General features: G+C 35.7%; 1 protein-coding gene across 6 annotated transcripts in view; it reads left to right on the top strand.

Annotated features, from left to right (window-relative positions):
* CCDC146 (coiled-coil domain containing 146) overlaps positions 1-18,332 on the top strand; it is a 76,279-nt gene that overhangs the window by 22,055 nt on the left and 35,892 nt on the right. For all 6 annotated transcript variants that reach the window (XM_083820808.1, XM_083820807.1, XM_083820811.1 and 3 more), the window contains one exon: positions 15,712-15,794. In XM_083820808.1, the coding sequence (XP_083676934.1) occupies positions 15,712-15,794 (83 nt within the window). The remainder of the gene's footprint in view (positions 1-15,711; positions 15,795-18,332) is intronic.

Here is an 18,332-nt window from a genome sequence, read left to right as displayed (position 1 = left end):
TATTCTGCCTGCCACTGCTTAGAACAGTTATCAGGAATATTCATGAATTCTATAGGACTACACAGTTAAAATTAATTGTTATCTGATTCTTTGAACTGGTTGTTGAACATTTTGAAGTGAAAGTAAGGGAACTTAAGACCCCCCCCGTCTCAATGCTTGGGATCCTAACTCTTGGATTAGTTGTCCAGAAAACCCAGTGCAAAACCTGGTTCTCTGAATCGTGCCCCGAATTCTAGATCTAAAGCCCAGCTGGGAGCTAGGAAAGTTCTTTTCTGTACTCCTGATTTTCAGCTCCTACTTTCCTTCTTTTTTATTGTGCCTTCTATCAGCTGCAAGAGTTAATCATGTACTTTGCATGACTAATCAAACCACCCAGAATACCTTAGCCGTAGGTGACAGCTTTCATCTACTTCCTCATTTCTGTTCTACAGCCACCTTTATCATTGTCACTTGGTGCCTACATGGTTTTAATGATTTAGGTCTTTTTTCTTCTGCCACAAAGTAGGGCTGAATGGACATGTTTTTGTGCATTCATAGCTCTGTCAAAGGTCAAATAACTTGCATCAGTAAAGGATATTTACACCAGTTCTTTAATTAGTCCAATCTGAATGACATATTTCCCTAAACTCTATTTGAAATTACGTGTACTACAGATTAAACATTAAACAGACATTAGTCACACATACTCTAGAATTCATGATCTCTGGAATGTTACTAGTTTTTATAGAGAACACAGGCAAATACTGATAATACAGGGGGGAGGTTTGGCAAAAAGAAAAAAACAAAACAAACCAACCAAACAAAAAAAACTACAACTTGTCTAACCTGCTACAACAATTCCTTCAGATGCCCCCATAGTATTATTGTTTGGGCACTTTCTTGGGAAATGGGTTTTGAATCTGTCTTTGTCCAGCTCCCCAGCAGTGAGGTGAAAGATCAGCCCTGGACTGCAATGCAGGTGTAAAGCACTGACATCACTTTGATTTTGTTAAAAATGCATCAAATGGAAATGAAACTGAAATGTTTCTAGCAGTTGATGAAATGCACATTTTTAATTTGTGAATAAAATGTTTAAATTTTCATCTGCTTGATAGCAACCTATGTCCTTGTATCAGGTATTTACAGAGCCTTGTTCCCCTGTATGGCTGCTATTGCCAAACTGAGTAAAGCTATACCAGCCTTTTTTTTTGAGGATCTTTAGAAATACAAGAGAGTTCCTAAATCCTTTTTATTTGGGAAACCATATTCCCCACACACACTGCTGTTCATTCAGTTTACAATGAGCTCTGCTATCTGCTGTGTGACCTGGGATTGGACAAACTTTTGTACCCATAAAATTAATAATTATTATATTTGGTAGACTGCATCTTATGGGTTGCCTTGGAATGTTTAAATCCATATCAGGTATTATTATATAACTATTGTGCTGCATTGAAGGTATCATCAGGACCGAGTGACTTCAGGGAAGGCAGAAATTTCTAGCTATGCTGAATGACACAGAAAAGAAAGTTCAGATAGTAACATGGGATATCTAAGCCTTTCAAACATCTTTGTCTTCAGACATACATTCCTTGCTCCCTTATATCCCTTTGTTCTGGGATCTTTACTTCCTCCTTTGGATAAGATTTTTGTAGTCGTGAGATGCTGTGCCGTCATCCTGATTTTGTTATTAGCCTGATTTTCTGCTGCTATGCTCTCAGCAGTCTGTTTGGAGCCTGAAGGATCCATTCCTCCATCAAGTATCTGTATGCTTCTTCCACATGGAGAAGTCTTGTAATTGAGGACCAGTCTTTCTTCCCATTCTGTCAGGGAATGTCCATTCTCAACAATTTGGCTCGCTTCTGTTCTTTCTTCAAAATAGTATGCCACAGCCTTTTTTTGTGCTCCGTGCCTCTTATCTTCCTCAGGATAAATGAAGCAAACTTTCAAAACTAGATTTTCACAAGTCCTTGACCTTAGAAGGGCCACTGAGCAATCTTACACGGTAATATGCTGATGTAGCTTAACTAATGGCAAAAGTAAATAATAGCAGAAATAAGGACCAGATCAAAACTGAGAACTGGAGAGTTTACTTATAAACAACATATTTCTTCCCAGATGGGGATTTCCTAGAGCCCTAGAGAGTTCTGTATAATACTTACAACTTCAAGTAGTTAAGTTATCACAAAACCCAAAAAAACAACCTTTAACACCTTTTTTTCCCAATTGTGAAAGGGTCTAACTGAATAACATCTGATGACCACAAGTGAGAATCTTCTGTCAAGGTTTTTTCATTGGTTAAAGGTCTCCTTCTTGTAGCTTTTAGTCTCCTTCAGTCTTCTCTTTAAAAATTTGTTTTTCCTTCTATGGAAAAAGAGACTTTCTGACTGAAAAGAGATCTTCATCTTACAGACATATTTTCCTAACGATAAAGAAAACAACCAAGAGCTTATGATATTCTCAAATTCTATTGAAGATTTTAATTCTGTTCCCAGAGCTACCCGGTGGTTGCAAGGTTAAAGAAGTAATGTATTTTGGTTTAACAAACTTGTCTTAGGACTGTTTATTCAACGTTTATCAAACACAGAACAAACCATTTCCCATGATTTCTTAGAGCAAGGTTTTTTCTGGCATATCATGGAATGTAGGTCAAACAGAAAACAAGAAAGTGAAGACTGCAGGCAGATGTTCATTTAACTGGTGACTAAGACAACTTAAAACACTACAGCTTGCCATCTGATTCTGGCATTCTGCTGGGAGTTGGCATCTCCTACAGCAGAGTTGCTACAAAATATTGGGGTTTATTTAAGCAATTTGAATGGTAGATATGAACAAACCTGAAGCACGTGTGAGCTCATTCACATAAATCACTTTGGTGACAGAGGTGAGGTGTGTTAAGATTCAGCTTCTGCAGTAATATTTTCGTGTGGTTTTTAGACCTCAGTGGTTCTGTGGAAGCAGAATATTGGGAACGAGGATGAAAAGTAGATAGATTCATCTTCAGTTTTTCTCACAACGTGGGATATATGCCAAAACTCTCTTCTAGAAACACATTCTGATTTAAGATTCTTTTTGATTGATTACTTTCTTTATTAATACAGTAGTCATTCTTTATGAAAGCAGTCTTTATGTAGCCTGCTAGATCCTGTTACTGCCTGTTCAACTCCCTTGTGTCTAAGAGAACAAATCAGAACACAAAAAGGCAGGCAGTCCTATTTCATTTGATATTATTCTTTATTGAATATTGTTGATATTATATATTACTGATATTATATATCTTGATATTATTCAGATACAGATTACAGAGAGCAACTTATATTCCCTTACCTAATTAAATTGGTCTTTATGTATAAATTCTGATAACAGGCAAAAAGATGACACTGACAGAGAGTATAAGCAGTAGAAATCATATTTATATAAACAAATGTAAATGTAGTACATCTTACCAAATTCATGTGGCCAGAGAATATCACTCCTTCTGTTAAGGCAAGGACCATATACGCAAAGAAAGAGATCCATGAAACTAAGTTGCTGTATCTCTATTCTTCCACAACATCAGCAGAACTGCCTGCTGAAAATGTAGAATTTACTGCTGAATATTTTCATCTAACTATAGCCATGGAAGACCTCATACTTAGTCGAGTATGTGGAGAAAATAAACTAGAATGCACTCTAAGAGTGATGACAGCAAAGACAAAAGCCTCTCCCTGCTGTCTTCTCAGGAAAATTCCTTTTTGATTCCTGCAAAACCCTGCTCCAATAAAACCAGCTGGTGTGAGACTGTACTGGATGGTCTGTATGCTCCTTTCAAGACTTATGGAAGGACACTTAAGGAATAGGAAAGAGGTCCAAATTTGTGAATCACTTCATGACATACAAAAAAATCTTTTTTGCATTATATCAGTTTCCAAATAAAAATACTTGCATTATTTCAGCTTCCAAATAAAAATAGCTTAGAAACCTTTTTTGTTGTTGTTCCCCTAAAAATAGCACTTATAAGGGAACTGAGATTTACACATAAATGTGATTTTATACAAATGTACATGTCACCTTGTTAAAAGCTCATCATAAACATTAGGAGATAATAGAAAGCTAGTTTGAAGTGTTTGGATTGGAAATGATGACCATGGAAAACATCACGAAGTTAAAAATGGAGCTTTTCAAACTTTGAAGCAAGCCCTGCTTTGAACAGCATGTTGGACTAAATGGCATCCAGTGCTTCCTCCCAGCCTTAGTTTTCCTAGGATTCTACGCCTCTCCTTTATTACTTGGAGTTTATTTTTTGCATAACTATATGTTGTAATAAAAACTATGTAAACATTCTGGAAAGTGCAAAGAATGACTTAAATATATATATTTAACAGCTCTGCACAGAGTAGGAAATACAAACAAAATAAAAAGATTGAAATAATTGCTTTCATTCCTTAACATTTAAACTTTACAAATGACCTGGAGTGTATGCGGAGAGAACCTACCTTGTATGGCCAAACTGGATATTACACTGTTTCTTTTACATGGAAAACTGTTTTCTGAAGTAGTATGATTTACTTGAGCTTGATCTTGACCTTATGTTTCAAAAGAATGCCTGAGTGAGAAATCCTAGTTTATTTGCAAGAAAATGGGATTAGGACTGTGGAAATTTTCACCTAATTTTCCACTCATAGGTTGGACCAAATTTCATTGCTGTAAAAAGCAAGGCCATTTGGTAACTAGGACCCTTGTCATTCACCCTACTCTTTAGCATTTTTTTTAATTGGTTTAAAAAAATAAAAACCAAACAACTTGGAAAGGTTTGTTATTTTTGTTGTTGTTGTTGTCTTGTTTTGTTTTCTTTCTTTTTTTCTTTCTTTCAAATCTAGAAACCATAAAATAGTTATATTTGATTATCTGTTGATGGCACTTGGAGTTGGGTTTGGCTCTAAATGGTTTAGGACTCGTCCCTTTTCCAACACTGATGTAAGTTTTCTTAGCGACTGATTCCAGCAGTGAGTTTTGTATTCTGAGGAATCATCTTGTCTTGTGGTACTGAGGTACATACATCAAAACCTGGGGCAAAAATATTGAGGAATGTAAAAATTGTTCTCTGCATTTTTTTAGGAAATCAGGTGAAATTGTCACAGAAGTCCTTACAAATGTTGCATTCTCTGACATCTGGACTGATAGTTTTTAGGGCAGTTTTGTGTTTTTAGGATAAATATGTTGCCACAAAGGTGAAAATTACTACCTGTATAGTTTTTTCATTGTTGTTCCTTCATTTTTGGATGCCCCATCTTGAAATATCCAGGACATGATCTTCGGAATTAATGAGAAGTCATGGAAAGTTTCAGTCAGAAACCAAGAACAATGTAAATTATTCTATTTAGACATTTAGAAGCCAAATTATTATACCACATATTTTCTTCCTCTTATTGTTAACGTATCACCCTTGGTTTTAGCTGATGGCAACAGCGATGCTAAGGAGCTAGAGACTTTACTTTTTCTGTGTAGACAGTGGTGCATGTTCAAGCTGAGCTCCATTCTGCACAGTTTAGCACAAGTGCAAGCTCAGTTATGAACATGTTCTGAGCTTTGGACTGAACCCGAGGAAAAAGCTTCAGTTCAGTGTATTGTAATGGGTCCAAGTTTATGTCTAGATAATCTGGAGGTATCAAACACAGACACAGACAAGCCAAATTCCAGCAAATATCCCTAGCTCACTTCTTCTAAGGAAGGAAATGGATTATCTGGAGACTGATAGCAATATGGATAAAAACCAAGAGTCATAGCATGGGTTCAGCGTGCTTGTACCAGTTCCCTCCTGCGATATCAACATAACCCCTAAAAAGTCAGTGGGAGACACTGCTGCTTTCTCCCCACACTAAGAAACACTTGAGCAATATAGTAAATGTCCAAACACTGTGGACTAAATGGGGAGTTTGACAGAGATACAGAGCTTTTTGTTCAAAGTGGAACATTTATCCTTTTTTCTTCCCTAAATGTTTAAGCATTTAAATATTACCCAAAGGAGGTAAGAAAAGCTCTTCAAATAAACAACAGAGAGAGAAAATTCCAAACTCACACAGCAGACTGGCAAGAAGAACCATTTGCCAAGTGGTTAATACTATACTTAAATCCTGTATATACACAAACTATAAAATATATTAATCCCTGGATATTTTTCTGTTGTCTCCTATTATGAGACAAAATACTTGCTTGAGGAGATCTTTAGATGTTTGAAATTAAATATATATATATATATAAAACATTGGGTTATTCTATGCATTAAAATAACAGTAAGTGTAGTCACAATGTCTTGCTGTAACTAAACAACCTACAGCTCAGAATGAAGAGGTGGAAAGCGGTATTATCCCACTAAAGCTTAGAATACATTTTAGTTATTCTGCAACATCTACAAGCATTATTAGAAACATGTGTTGGCTCCATCATTTCCCTGAAATGCAGAGGTTTTACAGAATGCTGAAATTAAGTCTTTTCTAGGAAGCCTTCAAATTTGTCACTTTTTTAATGATTATGAGTAGTTGATATTAATCACTATTGTCTCGGTGATGGCTATATTTATCTTCTGTGCTTTTCTTGATGCATTTTTTCCTAAAACATGTGAGATAGATATTCAGATAAATATTCAGATTACATAATCTTTTTAGGCTTAAAATTTGGCTTATTTTCATTCATTTCTGGAGAATTCTGAAAGCAGTATAAAATGCCTTGAAATTCAAAACTGGAAAAGTCAGAAGTTCTTATAGTTCTTACTTATATGATATTGGAGTTACAGAAAAATTGTTTTGAAATCACAGATGAGTTATTTGATGTATTGCTTTGAGCTGACTGCCAAAAAGCATTTAATGTAATCTGTTAAAATAGAAAAAATTCTAGTGGGGAGGTGCTGATGCGCTTAGGGATGGACTTCTCTAGCTTTGATCACATGGAAAAGCACCTTAGGTACAAGGTGGGTCCTCTTGCTTCCATGGTTTTAATTCCCATGCCTATTCTGACATACTTTTCTTATCAACATCTCATCTACATCCATCTTCCTGTGTCAAAAAAAATATTGTGATCCTTTGTCCAGAAGCTAGTGGACCTGAAGTCAAGCTGAAAGGATATGCAAGAACTCCCTGGGATCCTGCAAAGACTGTATGTAATCTCAGACTGTGTTCACTTTGTCTTGGAATTTTCTGCAAGAGATGTTCAAGAGGGCTCTGACAAGAAGCTATTAGGCAGTAAATGTGAACTTGTTGCTGTTATGGACACTGGGTAAAGTTATGCAGGGGTACAGAACAGCCATTTAAGCAGAAGTATTTTTTGTTATTTAAGCATAAGTATTCTTCTGTTTTACTAATGGATTACTGGACCTAAAGGGTTCCTGCCCCTTTCAGCAAAATCTTTTTCCACAGTCTTTATCATATGATACGATTATGTAGTACTAGGTTGAAGTGACTGAAGGAAACTGAAGAAAATTGGAGGTACTGATTGAAGGAAATAAATTTGTTTTGTATTGTTTTTCTGGGAGAAAATCAAAGCTTCAGATAGTGAGGTAACATGCAAAAATGTAACAAAGTTGGAAAATTACGCACAATGGAATGGAAAAAGTTAATCAGTTAAACAGAGCTAAAGCAAAATAGAGGGTAACAATACTATAAAATTAACATAACAGAAAACCTAAAAGGGAAAGTTACAGGTAAATCCAGTAATCAGATGCATGCTTTCATACTTTTTATGTAATTACATTTATGGGAGTACAGGGAAAAAAGCAGAAAGATGTTTCCAAGCAACCATCTACTCACAGCCAAATCTTTGTCCAACTTTCCAATAATTCTCCATTTAGATAGGGAAAATTTATTTTAGTTTACCCAGATGATCTAACAATTTAGAGTGTGTTTAAAAATATATGGGGTCCCAGTTAATTGTAAAATGAGAAATAAAAGCTGAGAAAAGCAAAATATGATCTGTATAATTGACGTAGATGAGGACTGGAAGACTCAACAATTTCAGAATATTTACCTGACAATATGCCAAACTCCAGACCTGAGATTCACCCTTGCCAGTATAACCAAGTGATCTCAATTCTTTCCAGAAAACTAACACAGGACTGAAAAAAAGCATCTTCAATTGTCATTCACAAGCTCTTTTTTTTCCACCTCTCCACTCCAGTTTCAAACTCGTTCTTTCCCTTGTTTTTAATGTAGACCATTAGTTCGACTAAGGAGAACTACCATTTTAATTATGCCAGCAATGGGAGGTCTTACAAGCAAACTATGAGTGCATCTTGGGGTGGAGGAATGAACTGTAACTTCTTGTTTAAACATAGGAGCTTAGTCTCGTACACAGATTTTTTTAAATAGAAAAGTTGCTAATGCAGATGCAACAAACCCAAATAAAATGATCAAAACCTTCAGTTAGAAATGTTTATATGCAAATACTGTTGTCTATTTTATCATTGAGGAACACACAAATAAAGTAACTGATGATAACTTTCTTTGAACTAACTTGTAAGCTTATTTCCCTAACATCGAAACCTGGAAACTCTAATACTAACCTACAGTCACTGCTACCGAGGTATACTGTTTTGTGTTTTTTTTTTGTTTTTTTTTTGTTTGTTTGTTTGTTTTTTTAATTAACACAGATGTTATTCAAACATATGTTGTTTAAACTCAAGTATTTTAGCCAATAATAAAGCAAGTTAGTAATATTTTCTGTTTCCTACATTGAATTTCTATGTTGCAATTATTAGGAATTAGTGCAAGATGGACCATTTTGTGATTTTTTTTCTCTTGTTTTGTTTTGAATAATCTTGGCAACACTCTTGGTGCTAGGCTTCACAGGAATCTAGGGACTTTAATAAAGACATTTATACAAGACATTAATGTTCTCTGTGAGACACCTCTTCTGAACATCTGGGGTGTTAAATACTTGTACAGGACTTCTACTTCCATACAGGCTTCTGTCATGTGTATCTATTAATTTTACACATTATATTTATTAATGTTTATATTTATTAATATTAACTTATAACTTATATTTATTGGTGTTTATTATTTCATGTGGTCTTATATAAATTATAAATTATAAGTATTGAATTGATTAAGACTATTTGTCCATATGACTTTTTACATTCCAATTATGAACTCGGTTTAGAATTCTTCAGAGGAGTAAAAAAATTATTTTCAGATGTGAATTCCTGTCATATGTAGTGCCTTCAGTCATGCATAATGCTCAGAGAGCTCTTTAACTAATTCCTTTTAGAAACATTAGGCTCTGACCTGACTGACTGATGTGAAAAGGTTTAGCATCTTCATATCTTTCATGTTATTTAAATTTAGCATCTTTACAACCTTCTCTACAACAAATAGCATTCTACCTGTTCTAATGATGAGTCGGGAGGTACCGATCTCTCTCTGCTATTTTTCAAGCATAAAAAAAAGTGATTATTGGGTGTTTTTGCCTTTTCTACAACTTTAATTTAGAATTTACTATATTGATGTTGCAGTACACATACACCTGAACCACAGCTTTTACTTTTTCTAAAATTTGTTTAAAATCACTATTATTTCTAGCTCCATTGATTACTGATGCTTTATTTGATTTCTTTGGTTGACTTTATCTATTGCATACATTCCTTAACTTGTACTGTAAATTTAGCTCTCTTTACTTTTATTTTCCTTATATTTTATGGACACAGCTGTTATCATACATCACTTCAACCACAGTATGTTTTAACACAGAGTGTCTTACTTATCTTTGGAGGTTGTGCGTTTATGGCCATTTATTGAGTGCTAGTCAGACAATTCCAAACTATCATTAAGACCTTCCTATATTAGAATCTGTGTTCCTTCCTGGCTACGTTAAAGGTGCTTTTATCTTTGAAATGCTAACATTTGATGTCTTTCTTTGTAAATGCTACTAGACCAGGATCATTGTAAGGTGGACTACTTCTTATTTAAACCAGTGATTTACTTTATTTTGCCATTGGGATGAAATGTGAGAAACTGTAATTTCTTTATTAAAAGTCCATCTTTTGATAATGTAATTCAGTAGTATGTACCGCTAAGCTTTCTTAATAATTTTATATAAAAAATTTGCCCGCAAGATCAAATTTATTCTGGATGAGGTGAAAAAGCATCAGGGAACTGAGTATTCACTTAAACCATTTCAATTATTATTTTTTGAAATTAACTTGCATTATGCTGCATTTTAAAACAAGGTTGTGTTAATGACTCTATGTGCTTTTTATAATGAATATTGTGGAAATAATAGAGATTTTATTTAACCACTGATAGATATATTAGGAACAAGCATTTTTACAAAATTAAGATCATCAAATCAATGTCAGATCCATATTTTAATTATGTAGCTGAGCTATTCTGCATTTACACTGCTATGGCAATGTGTCAGATCATGTGTCTCAGTTCTTACTGATCAAATGAAATGGAGTAGGTCCTCTTGAATCTGAGCGTAGATGCAGATTAATGAAATAAAGTGTGTGTAAACTCAGGATTTGTATGTACTTGTGTATTTAACCACTTAGCATTTTTTTACCATGACATAGAATCGTGAAAGAAAAGAGCAATATCTATACTCCATCTGTGTCCATAGCCAACATCAGTTAGCTATAGAGAAATAAAAGTTTTGTGCTTTGTCTCTAGTGCCTTTTAAGAATTAATGTTACATATCATGTGTAAAAACATGCCTTTTATGACTGTAAATCAAAGGTGAGCCTAATTCACATTAGACAAACTCTCAAAGGAAAAGATGACTCATCCATTGTGAACATTCAGAAATAGAGGTAAAAAGAAATATTTATGAATTCCAGTTCCAATTTGGCTTGTAATATTTAAATAAATCTACTGCTGAACTTGAGTAATAAAGCTGTACAATTGTTTTATATTATGGCATCTGGTTACAAGAATTTTTATATAGTTCTCTGACATCCAAATGCAAAACCTGTAGTTTAGAGAGGCAACTGACATCCATAAATTCAATATATGGGTTTAATATTTCTGGTTGATTTTTTAGTGTTTACACTAGTGTAAGTCTTGATGTAGATGTAACTACTACCATACACTATAGTGCTTTATAGGTCCTATTAGAGATGTTACCTATGTCCCTGATTTCAGAATAGAGTAGGTCTGTGAGCCAACAAAAGGAGGACTATTTGCACAAAATTAACAGGCAGATAAAAGCCCATCAGAACTCATGGCAGTATTTTCAGGTAAAGTCTAGAAAAAATGGGTACAGGGATACATGTTTTTCCTACACACACACACACACACACACACACACAAGTCATTCAGCTAAGAATTACAGAGCCTGTTGTAAACTGTTCTTTCTTTCAAGATAATACAAAAAGTTCTTTCGTATTGATGTATGTATATAAATATAGGCTTCTTCCTTTCCACAGTTGTGTTATCTGTGCAATCTGTAAAGTCAAAAATAGTAGATTTTTTTCTTCAGTTTTATGTAGAGATAAGTAACCATTCCTAGTACAAATCAATGGAGTCTGAGAAGCAAAGAAATCTTTCAGTTTTGTTAAAATTGTTCTGGATTTGTCTACAACGTATTTCTTATAGCTGTATACTGACTAAACAGTTCAGAGCCTTAAGTTTCAGCTAAATTAGTCTAATTTTTGTTGTTGTTGTTGTTAATTGTATTAGCCTTACCAGATTTATTTTTTTTAAAGAGTAGAAAGAGAATACCTACTATATCCTATTATCAACTATTCAGGACAAAATCCATTGTAAGCACAGACACATAAATTTAATGACATGATTTCATTTCTGATTTCAACAGTTTCTTCTAAAGCCAAATTGATGTAAACAAAATCAAAAGGCAAATTTATGTCTGTTTTGATTTAAAGGTTTTATGGTGAGATTCAATGTTTCAGCCTTCAGCAAAGGAAAATAACTCTCACTCTTGCAAGTAACCCTATTTAAGTCAGTTTATATAAGTAAAAAATTATCCTCATGAACAAAGATTTGTTCTGGATCTTTGCCCTTAGATTATAGTTTTCCACATGCTATTCTGATGACTCAGAGAGGTAGTTAGTGGATTATATTGTTCTCCATCATAAGATGTTTGTCCTTGTAAAAAAAAAAAAAGAAAAGATATGTGAGGAGATGACCTGGAATGGAATGTCAGGGGCAGAAGTTTGTCCTCACAGACAGACAATATGCAAGGTCTGTGATTACAAGCCAAGAAGGCCAAATGTGTTTGTTTCCATACTATGTAATAAAGAGTAAAATATTCTGAGAATAAACGATGCGGAAAAAAAAATTGCTAGAATAGTTACTGAATAGTTACTTTGAACTTGAACTTTGCCTGAATGCAAGATCATTTTCAACTAAATTTAAACCCATGAAATGTCTTGTCATTGGGTAAACCCCCAATTTAGCAATGCATATGATGAAAAAACACTGAAATGCACAGTAATTTGTGTTTGTGCTCAAATGAGGAGATTTAACAGGGATAACACATTTCCTGAGAAAGAGGAAGTTTAGTAGAAACACTCAGTGAAAAATTAGCTCACAGAAAACAACATCCTAAAATTCTGCTGGTTAAATGAAGGCTTTGTGCTATTCCTGAGCTCAGCAGCAAATCCCATGTGAAGGTCTGTAATGAAGGGTAAATTTAGGTGACTTTTGTATATTTAAATGGTACCTTTTTTGCTTTTTTTTTTCCCTTTCTTTTAAGTGAAACTCCTTGTTTCAAGTAGGCTGGCTGTCATTTGATGGCATTTGTCACAAATATCTAAAGAAAGAATTACAGGTGTTTAGTTAGACTAGCAAAGTAACGGATGTATGACTTAGGTGTCTCACTTTAATTGCTGGAAACACAGTGAAAATCTAGTCCTAAAGCGGGTAAGAGCATTAAAGCTGGTCCAAGAAGAGGTGCATTTAGGTACAAAGGGGCTGTACTGTCTTTTGTGACTCTATCCATACTTATGTTTGGGTTTCAGCACTGGCATTCATGTATTAGAATTTAGCTCATCCTTGGTTATGCCGGTGGAATCCACCTACAGTTGGCAGAATAAATTTGCTGTTTCCCAGCTATTATATATTTTTCTATAAAATCTTGTACTAACAACGGGTTAGTACAATGTGTACACCCTGCATGACTATGCACTATATATGAAAAATAAAATCTTTCTGCCTGAGCCTTTCATCCTCCTTACTGCCTGCTCCTGCCATTGCCATTGAGCTGGAGGATACTCCATGGCCACAAAAGGAGCTTTACTTCAGGGCTGCAGATAGCCTTTTCAGCACATAGAGGGACAGGCAATTTCTTGGCCCTATTTCCATTCTAGATCTTTAAGAGACGTTTAGATGTTGAACTTAGTGATATGGTTTAGTGGAGGACTTGTTAGTGTTAGGTCAGAGGTTGGACTCGGTGATCTTGGAGGTCTCTTCCAACCTAGACGATTCTGTGATTCTGTGATTTTATTATCAATAGGCAGTGGATTCAGGGACTGGAAATCTACTGTTCATCAGCATGATAGAAATGTGTAAGGGAAGTATTCACAACTGCTATCACCTTTCTAGGCACTCAGTGAATTGTTTCAGCTAACATAGCTTTTGAGTTTCACTTCATTTACATGTCACTCACTATCGCATAAGTGGGAAAAGCAGGCTTGAAGGCAGTGCATATCCATATATCAGGGGCATCATCCCTCATCCTGTTTTATCACCACAAATATAATTTTTCTGCAGTTGGCTCACACTTTTCCTCCCTTCTTCCACAACTGATTAATTCTTCTCAAGCCTTTGCCTCTTCTCCTCGGTTCTTTCCCTTCTGCCTTCCCAATAATCTTGGAGAAAACACTGTGCTGGGCTTCAGTAACAAATCCTTGGATCGGAGTAGCCCAGTGCTGGTTCTCTAATGGTTCTCTAGATAAAGTTACAGTAATGGGAACTGTATGGTGATGATACTTTTCACAAACATCGCCCCATTTTGACGTGCTGGTTATGCTGTTCATACAGCCTGTCTTACGTGGTTTTCAAGACTATGTAGGACCAGCCTTAGTAGTTTGGAGTTCTTAGCTTTGAATAGAACCATGACATTAAGTGTTAAGATGTGTAGAAAACTTATGCATATAAAGGAAAAGACACACATTCAAGGACAAGTAAGTTTATTTCTACGGAAACATTGTCAAGCATGGCTTATGTCTGCAGTGAGAAGCTAAGCAGTAAGAAGAACTGGAAGTCACAGGTATAAATAAGATGAGCATGGGAAAAGGAAAATGGTACTTCCACATGAGGCTAAGAAATAATTGGGTCGAGACAGGGGAGTATTTTCTTTCTCACAGCAGAGCTAGTTAGTAATGTGAACTTAAGTGAACAGCATCTTTTAACTCATAAACAATGCCAAAACAAATATCTGAGAGTTGCTTATCTTTAATCTCATTCAAACAAATGAAAACCAGATCTGCTTTTCTTTTCTCAGGCCTGCAGAAAATAGGGATCATCCTTGCTATCCTGAAATAATTTGCAGGGAATCTTAGAATAAATAAATCAAACAGCAATCAACAAAATATATACGTCCTTTGGGAGTATATATTCACTTGAGTTCTGCTTCCTGACTGTAGGACTGGTAATGGACAGTTTCTCCTGGGTATTCAGTAAACAGCATCTACAGAACAGACCACATATGAGTCTCTTAAATGGCCCTTAGTTCAGTTTAGGAAAAGGAGTTTACCTGGCAGCTTTGTGAAATGTAAGGATTGAAGTAGGACTGTTGGGCTTTTCCTGGTGGTGCAGTAGCTTTTCTGCTGTTTCTTATTTCAGGAGATCTGCACAGCCACATTTTTTGGCACGTTCCCATACAAGTTGCAGATTTGACTTACTTCCCCAAAAGGCTGGCTACAGACTCTGTAAAAACAATTCAACTTTGATAGAGCCAGATCACCTTAAGTGTTTTCACTGAATGTACCTAATTCTCCTTACTTGTAACCGAAAGAGGGGAAAAAAAGATTTTCTAAAGAAATATCCCAGGAAACTGAATTGCATTCCTGCTGTGGTTTCTCCCCATGGCAAAATTGGGCTCTTATTCTATTTCCTATTTATTCCTTATTTCCTTCCTTATACCAGAAGGACTAGCTCATTGGGCCAAACCGCTGCCCTGAAGGCATCTGAGGAATCACCCAAGAGATGGATAAGATGCTGCTCACACACGTGTTTTTCGTAGAACTAAGTAGGTGGAGTGGCTTGCTTCTGGTGTTTGCTGAAGGCCTGCCTGGGTATGTAAGGCAGTGAATTCTGTATGGCAGTGCCTTCTGGGGCTTGGGGGTGATCTACCTTGAGCCAAGCTCCTCCTTCTCACAACCATGTTGCTGATGGAGATGATGGTTGAGCACAAACCAGGCTTTGAGCCTCAGTTTCACCTATACAAGCCAGCTGGTATGTATGTACCAAGCCCAGGGAAGCAATGTGGGCAATAGGTGACTTAGAGCTTGAGTTCAAAGTCAAGACAGAATTATCATGAAATATTAACATAGACAGAAACTCAGAGAAGAAATTTTGGTGCAGGTAGCAGTGTAGTTATGACAGTCACTTTCTTTATATTATTTTATTTATGCTTTGAATTACTGTAGAAATAAACATTTTTTCATCTGTGTATTCAACTTGGTATGTTACCAAAGACTCAGTAAACAAAAAGACAGCCAGCTATAGTTATAAAAAGTTGCAGCATAATGAAAATATTAGTGCTTAGAAGATTTCATAACTGTCTGTTTCCCTTCCATAGCTATTTTCTGCTGGAAAACTCTCAGGCTCCAAAGTAGCTGAGCTGAAGGCGAAGTATACCCTGCTGCATGAGACTGTGATAAGGTACAATATTTACAGATTTCTAAGTATCTTCTCCTGCTTTGTGAATTTTTGATTTTACAACTTACACTCTACCTTCGTTTAGACTTTGAATAGCCAAAACATTAATTTTTAAAGTGATTTTCTGATAATGTTGAGGCCTAATTCTCACTTAAGACTTTCTTACAGTGATTTCTTGCAATGTGAAAGAGGAAAAAATATTGTTTAACACAAAGATTCAAGATAATCTGGGGTACATAAATGCTCATTTGGACAATATTTTGTTTTTAATATAAACATAATAATAGCGGCAATGGAAGGAAATACAAACTGCAGTAAATAATACACAAGTTTAAAATAAAGATACATTTGAAGATTATGTGGCCAGAATTGTAACATGACAAGACTTGAACCTGCTGAGCTAACCTATAAGAGAGCTTTGAAGAAGATAAAGGCCTGTTTCTAGGAAGGAAAGTAAGACTCTTCCGCAGCTAAATAGGTATGAATTTTACACTCTGAGGATATTCGCAGTCACATCAGACAGGTCTGGTAAGAAATTTGAAAGGTTATAACCTAAAGCTTCAAAGTATGGTTTAAACCCTGAAATTTGGTGTGGTAGTTGTGAATCTGCCCTGCCCTGGTGCTTGCTGGAGAGGAGACAAGAGAAGGAATCGTGCTCATAGCTCTGTGCCAGGCTTGAGCAGGTCTTGTGGGAGTGGAAGGAAAAGAGGGACGAGATGGTACAGTTGTACTCTACTGAATGGTGTCTCACAGACAGAGCAGCAGTATTGCAATATATGTAATTCATATTTGTGACTGTAAAGTTTGATTCTGAAAACCCAGTTTTCCTTAAGGTTGACCAAGTCTTCTAGTTTCATCCCCATAAAATGGGGAGCTAGAATATGGCCCTGGCTGTGTAAAAAGTCATCTGACTTTGTTCAGATTAGTGCATGGCAAATGTTTTGGAGAAGTGAAAATTAAACCAGCACTTCTAAACCAGTTCAACTCCTTAGAAAATGTAAATTTAGCTCAGAGCTTTAAAAGTTATGTGGATTTGGGACTAGTTGATTGAGAAGTTTTCTACTACACCAGTATTCATGGAGTTGAAGGAGGAATCCAGTAACTGCTGATCTTGATTGACCTTTAGCTAGTGTAATTTTCCAGTCTTTGGCTGGAAAAAATACAATCATGTTGCTACTTATTTTATTTTGTGTATTTGTATAGAATTTCTTTATATAGAACATTCTTCTATGTAAATACAGTTTATTTGTGTGTATTATAAGTGGAATAGGGCCCGAGAGAAAACAAGACTCAACTGTCTTTTCTCTCATACATATAACTGCTGTAAACACCATTCACAAAAAGCATGAAAATATTAGATGACAGATTACATCTCTCATTCTTTCTGTGGCTCTCACAGTAGTATATAACTGCCATACTTCTACACAAAAGTCAGAGAGCACTGTGTAGCACTCTTTAACTTTGATGTAGCCATATGTTAAAGCAAAACAAAAACACATGAATTAGCCCTAATGATAATTCCCATAGATGCATTTAGATGCATTTCTCTTACTACTGAAAGAAAGCAAGGGAAGTAAATTACCAGAAATTCATCAAAATATCTGGTATATTTTGAGGACTTTTCAGATATTAAAGGTGGGATTCACTTCTCCGTATGTTGACATCTGTAGACATGCACATCTAACTCAGTATCTAAAGTCCATTACACTCAATAGAAAGAGACAGGGTCCATACACTTCCTCCTTAAACAGACATCTGTAAGCATCTGTTTTTTATTGTTGTTGTTTTCCGTTGCCTAAAACAGAGTCCTGATGATGGATTCAATATATGTTTATGCTGTTGGTCTCAGTCAACTGAGATGAAGCCCTGCCCACCCTTGGAAAAAGTCACAGTTCTGAAGAGCAGGAAAAATACTAAAAGATCCTAGTGCACTCATGACTCACATCATGTTCTTTTCAGCCTGTACTGAGCATGACCCTTTGTGATCATTTATAAAGCATTTGTTCTTTTCCTATAATCAAGCACTCGAAAGAATCAATACATTTTTTTTTAATTTTTAGTTCTTCACCTTTAAATGTGCAGTACAATTCTGTGGAGCAATAACTTTTTCTTTTTTTTTTTTCCACCTATTACAGTTAAATTTCATCTATTCCTTATTTAGTCCCCCAAAGCAGAATGTCTTTTGTGCACCAGTGTTGTTATAATGCTATGTGGAAAGAAATTATGCTGGATGAGCAGGTCTTCAAGTCATGTGTGACTTTCTTTTAGTCAGTCCCAGCGACAGAACCCAAGGGAATAGCATGAAGCTGTGTCAGGGGAAGTTCAGACTGGAAATTAGAGTAGAGTAGAATAGTTCAATTGGAAGGGACCTTCAAAGGTCCCTGCAAAGTCCAACTGCTTGACTGTTTCAGGGCTAACCAAACATTAAAGCTTATTATTGATGTCATTGTCCAAATGCCTCTTAAACAGTAACAGGCATGCGGCATAAACCTCTCCAGGAACCCAACCACCCTCTCAGTGAAGAACCTCTTCCTAAAAAGT

The sequence above is a fragment of the Anser anser genome (assembly GCF_964211835.1).
Source record: "Anser anser genome assembly, chromosome: 1".
Lineage (NCBI taxonomy): Eukaryota > Metazoa > Chordata > Aves > Anseriformes > Anatidae > Anser > Anser anser.
Note: the sequence above shows the minus strand (reverse complement) of the source record. Positions and strands in the feature narration are given on the sequence as shown.